The sequence below is a fragment of the Macrobrachium nipponense genome, chromosome 14, assembly GCF_015104395.2.
Source record: "Macrobrachium nipponense isolate FS-2020 chromosome 14, ASM1510439v2, whole genome shotgun sequence".
In the NCBI taxonomy this organism is placed as follows: domain Eukaryota; kingdom Metazoa; phylum Arthropoda; class Malacostraca; order Decapoda; family Palaemonidae; genus Macrobrachium; species Macrobrachium nipponense.
The window spans coordinates 65,830,798-65,840,969 of record NC_087207.1 but is presented as its reverse complement, the minus strand read 5'-3'; the positions used below and the strand labels follow the sequence as shown (position 1 = coordinate 65,840,969).

Sequence of the window (10,172 nt, the reverse complement as noted above, 5' to 3'; positions counted from 1 at the left end):
TTACTTAACCATAGTATATTTTATTACTTATATTAGAAAAAAGTATATTCATAGGAGTAAAATAAAGAAGCCAGTGACAGAACATTCTAATGTACTGGTTCAAAGTTACTTGTGACGTAAGCATATGACGTCCCGACTCCTCCCACAAGATGATGGATGATGACAACAAACAGCAGTCTCTGAAATTCTGAATGAATATGCGTATCTTGTCAAGGCTTCAAGAATGGCGGCTATGATAAGTCATTGTCCCCGTGGTTGCTGAACAGCTTTTATGATTCGACGTGCACAATTGTTTAGAAGTGAGAAGGCCCGTGGCAAACCCTACGTAAGCTTGAACAGGTAAATGAATAACAGGGCTCTTTGGGCTACCAAGTTTTCGTCATTTTTTGACTTCCATGAGGTGCAGAAAGATAATTATATATGCTCCATAAAGCAATAGTTGTTGATTTCTTAGTAAAATATAACTTGCTGAACATCATTATAACTTACTTTGCAAAAAAAAAAAATGTGTGGGCTATAATACATCACTGAACGATCTCCATAGTCAAAGTGCTTGGCTTGAAGTCTAAATTCTATAATCCAATATAATCCTATGCATTTGTCTATCTATCACAATGATTGTCACTGTCATATTAGGAAAAATATCGAAGGATTTACGACGAATGCCATTTTTTTTTAATTTTTTTAATAATTAGATTTTTAATTACGTATATAATTTTTCATTGGAGAAATAGCGATAGAAAATAATTTCTTGGATTACTTGTGGAAACCCTTTTCTTCGAGGATTGTAGTACTCGACCTCATGGCATTAATCCTATTAACAATACTACAAAGTGTAAATATGGAGTACTGGTTGTATTTCATTGTTGCCAGAGCTTGAGACTTTTTCACGAATAGCCAATTATCCATCGAGAAGGAGGCAAGTTAATAACACCATAAGTACGTCATTATATCTTCGAATGACATTCCTTTGAGTTTGCTGGCGATGTCTACAAGAAGTCGGTGTTACTCTTATAATTACCAGAATTATGCAACTTCCGTGATACAGAATACAGCAAAAAATTAGGTAGGGATGTAAGATACCCTGTGACAAAGTGTCATCTTTGTCACGTACGTTGGTAAAATTTTATCTCGGAAAAACACCGGAACAACGGCTGTAAATCTCATAGTAGGGCCACGAGCCTTAAAGAGAAATTGTTCCAACTCATTCATGGACTTAGTGTCCATCCAGCAGAAAAACACCTAAACACATAATAAAAATTCACATAGCATGGAGTAAGAGAAAATAAAAAAATAGGCAACATTGCATCAAGTGCTAAAAAAGCAAGGTGATATGCAACGCGGTCTGACATCGGGGAAGTCCCTCCCCCTTAGACAGCAATTTATTCTTCTCCATGTAGGCATAAAAGGACCTCGGCCATCTTTCAGTGGGTTAGAGTACATCTTCATAGGCAAGCAAAGAACCACATAATGGCCTGAGGCAAAAAACAAAGCATTGAAATTAATAATGCACGGTAAAGAGGATCAAACCGGCCTACCCAGATTCGGTCAGCTTTACTTACAACAAAGAGTGATGAATATGGGGGGAAAATACAACTAAAGAGTGAAAATACATACGAATGAAAACGATACTATTAATAAATACAAACAATGATGATAAAAACGGTTTGTATTCTTATCTTTCAATAATTGCAGATTATTTTCTCAGTTGAATTACCGCGTGCATATTTTCGTTTGTCACCTTTCGATTTTTTAATATGGAACTGTTGTCGTTTTGTAAATCCATTGTCTTAGTATTTTGTACATTAATATGTGCTTTGATACAAGTTCTTACTTTGTATCTTTTTATACAACGTTTCACATTTTAACCCATCTTTACCTAAATATAACTTTCATCCCAGATCATAAGTATATATATGTTTGTCCTTAGCCGTTTGCTTTATACGTACAACATTTTTACTGTGTATGCATGTGTCCATTGACATTTCCACAATACATATTATCATTTTTAAACAGTAATAACATTTTCGACTTTTTTTTACTCTATATATACAACACTCTTTTTACTCACATCTTTCGCGACCTAGAACCATAACAGCGCCGAAAAATCAGAGCTTCGTAACGTAGTGAAATGGAGACACATGTCAAAGAAGCAATTATTCCCCTTCTATTTGACTTGGAGACTTCATATTTCCATGAATTATTAACATATCGTCGAAGTACAATGATAAAAGATCAATTATCTTTTTTATCAATGCTATAAGTATTTTCCATGTGTCCTGTTAAGTTGCATATCCAGAAATATGGCTAATTGTTATCGTGAATACTGTTCTGCCTACGCGTCGTATCAAAGTTGCAACAGATCTTGGCCTTCATAGTGTCACGTATATCCAAGCATTCGGTCCATTATAATGTGCTGATGCATAATTGTTTTGGTAAGTTTCAATTCAAGATGTCATCAGGATTTTTTTTTACTTAATATGTATATTTAACGCAATAAAGAACAATTATTTGGCCATTTTACCATCATGAATATCATAGTGTAAAAGGTAAAATATTGTTCTGGTTCTGAGACAGACGAAATTGTTAATGGTTATTGGCTGAAATAGTTAAACAGTCATGGATACATTACACACTCTAGTGTCATTCCACTTTTTACGCAAAAAAAAAAAAAAAAAAAAAAAAAAAACTCACCTTTGAACTCCTCTAACACATGGCTTACTTCCAACATAAGAAGGCTTTTTTATTTCTTATTTACCCCTTATATCATACATCCTTAACACCCCTGCACGTCGCTTCACTGTCAGTTCTTTCATGAGTAATTTATCTATTCAATTTTGATGTATACCTCTTTATCATTTAACTTTCAGATATTTAAGTAACTGTTTCAAAATGAAGACATGATCCACACGATCTCTTCCGTGTTGCACTATCTCAATAAAAACCTTAACATGGACCTTCCTTTTTATACTAATCAACATTCTGTCCCTACAATATTTAGCCTCTTAAATTATTTTTAACTTTTTACAAGAGAACAGTTATTTCTTTCACACTCCGAAAATTCCCACCTCATTTAAGCATACTTTGCATACTTTATTTTCGTTAACCCCTGATATCTTTCCATTTTCCAGCCCCTTCATTCCCCTCTTGACATCCTCAACATTAACATCAGCAAGTATCCTCAGATTCTTAAAATACTAACTTCATCACCCGGGACAGGTTTTTCTTAATACACATTTGCACTTTTTATTCTGTGATTTATTTCATATTAATCTTTCTCGCTGCATTTATATCCTTGCTGAATACCTCCTTATTTTCCAAGTCTTGCTTTATCCCTCACTGTTTCTACTATATTCGTCTTGACTACCTCATTCAGCCTCCCATACACCTGCTTACATCCTTTCCTTTTGTGTTGTGATTGCAGCTCAAATTATCTACTTATCTCCTTCACCAAAGTTCTCGTATCCTTGTCGCACTGTTCATTGTTTCGATTAATTATTCCTTACTTCTCTTCAGATACTATTTGCTTCGTCGGAAACACATTCGGGCTTTTATTCACTCTTCATATACCACTTCATCTTCGGTGTCTTCAATCATAGCCTATTTTTTATCCTTTGTCACCTCATATGCTCTCCTTGCTTCATCCTTATCTAAATCACTTATCTTTATTATCCATGAATCGACATTTCTGCTCCTTTCATGTGCTTCATCCAGGTTGATCATGAATACTTCCAGGGGCTCCTTTTCACAACATTACATCCATCATTTTCCATTTCCATCTGTCTGGACAATTTTTATTATAAAAAACACCTCTCCTCTCCATTTACTCTTCCTAAGTTTATTTATTTCGTTTTCTTCGTGAACCACATATTTTCAACAATTAACTCGTTTCGAAATGCATTTCCAAAATAGTCTTGTTTCCTTATAGCAATGCTGTATTACTTTGAAACTACGATAAGCTTAACCATAGCAGATGCATTAGGGTATGTTTGGTGTTTGGATGACCTGAATGAAATCGGTGACTCCAGTCTGGTGAATTAGTCTTCACCTGTAAAGTCTCAATGGCCGAGAAGAACCGTTGGAATGGGGGAGGAAAAAAAATGTGGGAAACACTCATGCATAATGCTTATCATAGTTTGAGTGAGGTCCGGAAGATGCAGTTTCAAGATCCTTTATGTTATCTTATAAAACTGTTGAGGTTTTGGAATTTTTTCGCAATTATCAATTTAACTTCAGCAGACTGAATGAATTTGACAGCAACGTTTGTGTTTATTTTTATTGGCACGTGAACACTTTATTAACAGTATTATTATAGTGAATATACTTGCCATATTGCTACATGTATAAAGCACTTACGTATGCCACTCCTTTTCAGATAAGCGTCCAGCAGCAATGCAGCAAGATCGGAATAAAAGTGAAGACGGTCCATCTTCCACAGCCAGTAAAGCATCCTCCTTACTACCTGTCTCTGCATCTAACCTTCCTATGGTCTTTACCTGCATCTTGCTGCTCACGTGTTGTATACATACCAGGGGTGACAGTCAAAGTCCCGTCGGTTAGAGGGATTAGATGATCTTTATATATTATATATATATATATATATATATATATATATATATATATATATAATATATATATATATATGTGTGTGTGTGTGTGTGTGTGTGTGTGTGTGTGTGTGTGTGTGTGTGTGTATGTGTAATAGAAAATATTCAGAAGTTCCCATGAAGTCGACAGTCTAAGAAACATGCTTTATTATGAAACATTTCATGTTGCTTCAGCACGCCATCAGTCTGCAAATTGAATGTTTTTTATAATAAACTAAAAGATCAAAGCTCAAATTATCACAAAAAATTCGCTAAAATCAAATAACAATTTAAAACTTTAAAATAGAACATGAACAAATGAAGAAGGCTACCTATTCAAGGAAGGAAAAGAGCTAAGTGACCACAACAGTTTGTACATGCCCAGACAACACTTAGGCCAGAGGGAGAGAGAGAGAGAGAGAGAGAGAAGAGGAGACGAAGAAACATTAGAGTTTAAGCCTGGAGAGAGGTGCTTGATGAATAATGACACAAGGGTAGTTAAGTAGGCTTTTGTTTAGTAATGTCTATTATTAAGAAATGTCTTTTACCACTGTAATTTTGCATTTTTATGCATGAGTCCTAATATTAGAAAACTCCAGACTGGATATATTCTTGACCCCGTTCTATAACTAAGAAGTGCATGGCTATAATTTCGAACTTGCAAAAGTCTTCGAGAGGATCCAATGTAATTGCCAAGGCATCTTGGGCATTTAAATTTATATATTATGTTGGCTCTCATGGATTCTTGACGTTTGTACGTATAATTGAAAAAACCCTCCAGTTTTCTTAGGGTTCATAGGAATGAGGTTTAACTTCAATAATCCAAGTTCCTTTTCAATAATATGTTTAACTTTGCAACGTAAATTGTCAGAATGGATAAAAGGAATTGGGGCATCATACATAATTAGTTTTGGAGCGTTCAGTTTAATGTAGGTTTGGTAAAAAACTTTGTCAACATTTCGTTGATGATTTTAATAAAATAAATTATCCTTATTACTTCCCGACACATAAGAATCTTAGGTAAAATGGGCACCATATTTTAGAAAAAAGGGCTTTCAAATTCTGAAGAAACTTGGTAAAATTGTTAACATAGTAATATGCAAACCTAACAAAGGCCAAGGTATGGCAATTCTTAATAAAGTTGACTATCTTGAAAAATTAATATAATTCTGTCGGAAAATTCCAAATTCAAACTTTGTTGACATTTACGGAACAAAAAGGACAAAATCAACCGTTTTCTTAGAAAACTTAAATAAGATTAAAAAGATTAATTAGGAAGTATTTATTAAAGTATTTGTTACAGGCTACTCTTTTGGCATATTAAATGAACTCCCTAAAATACATAGAAATAGCATACCAATGAGACCCATAATGTCGTCATACAACACTCCTGCCTATAATATCTCATAGTTTCTAGTTAAACTTTTAAATGGACATTCTATAGTCTAATTATCTTTAAACATAGTTTTGAGCAAGTGTTGTTACAAGATGGTGAACTATTCATGGCTAGCCTAGACGTTGAGCCCTTATTCACCAACGTACCTGTTTCGGAAACCATTGAGATTATTTTAAACAGAATTTTTAATGATGCTGATTTTTTGTGGCTTTAAGACAGGTTTTTAAAATACTTTTAGAACTTTTATCTTTAATAAACAACTCTACCTGCAGATCGGAGGAGTTGCCATAGGGTCCCTATTAAAGCCGCTATTTGCAAACTTTTTTTATTGGTCATTTGGAGGAAGAATTTGTAAAAATGGTCCGAAGAACTTTAAACTCGCATTTTACAGAGGATATGTTGGTGATACCTTTGCTTTATTCAAACATTCCGGGCAATGCCAATTATTTTTAGAATATTTTAATAACATACATCCTAACATGAAATTTATTTTAGAACAAGAATTGCCATACCTTGGCCTTTGTTAGGTTTGCATATTACTATGTTATCAATTAGCTTTTAGATGTTAATTAAGGTTATTAGACATAACCACAGTTTTAGTACCTCGGTTTCCGGAAAAATACTTTTACATGTCTAAGCAGCAACGTTTTTAGTTCGTGTTTTCATTCTTTTGAAATAAATGAAAACATTATACTTGGTTTCAGAACACTTAGATATATCTCAGATTAGGCCTCTTTTCTTACTGAAACTGAATTTTTACTTGGGTATTTCACAAAAAACTCCTTCCTAAGAAAATTAGTTAGTTTCCAGACATAAATTGAACTTTAAAGTTCCAAAACTAATTATGTATGCTCCAATTCCCTTCATTTATTCTGACATTTTACGTTCCAAAGTTAAACATATTATTTAAAAAGGAACTAAGACTTTTTGAATTAAACCTCAATCCCAATGACCCTAAAAAAATTTGATTTTTTTTTAGTTACAAGGACAAGCTACAAGAATTCATGAGATCCAATATAATATATAGATTTTAATGTCCAAGATGCCTTGTTAATTACACTGGATCCTCTCGAAGACTGTTGCAAGCTCGAAATTATCCCCATATAGGTCGTAGTTATAGGACGGGGTCAAGAATATCCAATCAGGAATTTTCCAATATTAGGACTCATACATACAAGTGCAAAATTACGGTGAAAAAAAAAAATTCAATAATAGGCACTACTAAACAAACAGCCTCTTTAAAGACCCCTGAGTCATTCCTCATCAAACACCTCGTCTGCCCGCCACCCCCTCCACCCCCGCTTCCCCATCCCACCCTTCTCTTTCTCTCTTTGGCATAAGTGTTGTCTGGGCATGAACGAACATTTGTGGTTACTTAGTACTTTCCCTTCCTTGCATAGGTAGCATTTCTCATTTGCTCATGTTTCATTTTAAAGTTTTAAATTGTTATTTAATTTTAGAAAATTTTTGTGATAATATATTTTTTTAACTTGTAATTTTTTATAAAAAAAACTTAATTTGAGGACTGGTCTGGTGAAGCAACATGAAATGTTTGATAATAATGCAAGTTTCTTAGACTGTCGTCTTCCTTGGTCTCTTTTATATATATATATATATATATATATATATATATATATATATATATATATATATATATATATATATATATATATATATATATTTATATATATGTATATATGTATATATATATATATATATATATATATATATATATATATATATATATATATATATATATATATATATATATATATATATATATACTATATATATATATATATATATATATATATATATATATATATATATATATATAGAGGGTGTAACACGAGTTTATGAAAATATTTGCTGAAGAGAAAAAAAGCATAATTCTGAGCAGAAAATGCTCTATAAACATATACATCTTAGGGCATCGTTTGTTGGTGAGGTGAATTAAATAACTGTTATCATTAGATGACCAAGTAAGATGACGCGCACAGGATGTCAGAGTATGCACGGCTTTGGGAAGGGGGATGGAGCAGATCACATGACTTCGGTTTATAAGTGTCAGATTCCTTTTCATTTTGTTAGCAAGAAACTTCAGACAATGCCTTCCCATTCCAGTAATGTGGAATATGCAGATATGATGTTTAATTATGGGTTTTGCAACAATGAACTCCACTGTTAGAATAAAGGAAATCAGCGATTAGGCTGTTGGGAATAAAATACTTCAAAATCAAATGTATTCTTTAGATACTGTAGTCTGATACAGGAAAGAAAAGCAAGCCAAATGGAATTTCCCTTCCATCAAAGATAGGCCTATTTATTAAACACCAATCAAAGATTTTAAACACATTTAAAAAAATCTCTTGTTCTTCATCAAAAGTATTCATTATACAACAGTCGAAGGGAAAAACACACTTAAGAATATGCTTCCGTCTGTCAGATGAAAAAGGATGGGAACTTCTTATTTACCTTCAGCTTTTCCCATTTCTATATGGGGTCGCTGTTTCTAGTCAGCCTTCTCCATCTTCCTCTGTCCTGTACATCTTGTTCTCTTAGACCCTTTCCTTGAAGTCATTCAATAATTTGTCTTTCCACCTGACCTCCCATCCCATCTTCTGCTTTCTACCTCTTACATACGTGTTCATCATCTGTCCTCATGACATGACCAAACCATTTGAGTCTTCTTTCCTGAGCTTTTTTTGAAACCTCTAGTACTTTGACTGTCCCCCCGATCAATTCATTCCTGATCTTATCTCTTTTTGTGACACCACACATCCACCTCAGCATTCTCATCTCGGCCACTTCCATTCTTCTTTCTTGTTCTTTCTTTATTGGCCTAGTCTCTGTCCCATAGAGCATGGTTGATCTAACTACGCTTTTATAAAACTTTCCTTTAACTTTTGCACTGATCCTTCTGTCACAAAGTATCCCTGATGACTTTCTCCAATTCATCCAAGCACATTGAATTCTATTATGGAAAATTCACTTACTTAAGTCTTTCCTGAGAAAGGTAGTTCATATATTCCTACAATAATCGAAGAGATAAAAAAACAAAAGAGACGCTGTTCAAAATGCAGTAACCTCCCTACCTGCATTCTCGTGTCATTCATAATTACTGTCATTATCACTCATTCAGCGTATGCCTAGTCCTGACTCCTGATCCAAAAATTCCATAACATTTACACTACTTTCTTGATATTCTTGATTCATAAAGTTAATCATTAAAATTAGATTTCAGTGAAGTCTGTTCACAGGTGATTTACTATTTGAAGGGACTGGAATGTTACATTTTTCAAAAACCTGCAAGAAAATCTCATAATTAAAAGACTACCAATCCAGTTGCCTAATGCACTTCATTAAACCTCCTCCTCCCCTACCCTAATCCGGGACGCATATTCCTGAAGTCTGGATGGAAATAGACCCTCTCGGATATTAGAACCAATCAGAGCGTGTTTTGGAGCGGTGACGTTGTGAGACTCCGCCCTCCTTAGTGTTACCACCTATAAACTTTTCTTTATTCTTGCAAAAGCACCAGTTTTGAAAATATTAACCTTATATAATACGTTATAATATTGGTAAATATATTAGTTATTATAGATGCATACAGAATATATGTATCAACTATGCTGTACCAGTTAGCATTTACGCTGGAGCTTATTATTATAAAAAGGTACTGAGAGTCTGAGTACGCAAGGTATATGGCACCATTGCTTAATGTAAACAAACTGCATGTGCTGTTCTTGTTCTGTAACTTCTGTCGAATTGATTGAGTCTGTAGTCTATAGTCCTCCTAGTCGTTGTTTTCGTCGTGTGTTACTTGTACTTTAGTCACTATGGAGTGTACAAGAAATCCCGAGTTGCTAGATTTTGAAGGCAGTGGCTTCCATAATATTATTTTGCAGAAAAATAAAAATTTCGTGTGCTCACAAACTAATGCTAAATCAAGGGAAGATTTCCACAAGTGGAGAGAAATATTCAACATCATGAATTGTATGTGAATAATCTTTTGTATATAATAAACTTTTGTATAAAATAATCTTTTGTAAATAATTTGTTTTTTCCCTTATATTCCAAGCTATGCAGTTGATTTTAAAATTTACAATGAAATATCAGCAAAGGAAAGCTTTTTGGTATCCGAGGCTGCAATGGTAATATGTATAATACGAGCAAAGCAAAAATTTTGC

At 33.7% G+C, this 10,172-nt stretch overlaps 1 protein-coding gene across 1 annotated transcript in view; it reads left to right on the top strand.

Moving 5' to 3' along the window:
- LOC135226182 (lachesin-like) overlaps window positions 1-4,560 on the top strand; it is a 214,061-nt gene extending 209,501 nt beyond the window's left edge. The window contains exon 7 of the mRNA XM_064265625.1: window positions 4,376-4,560. Coding sequence (XP_064121695.1) covers window positions 4,376-4,560 — 185 coding nt within the window. The remainder of the gene's footprint in view (window positions 1-4,375) is intronic.
- The last annotated feature ends 5,612 nt before the right edge of the window (window positions 4,561-10,172 follow it).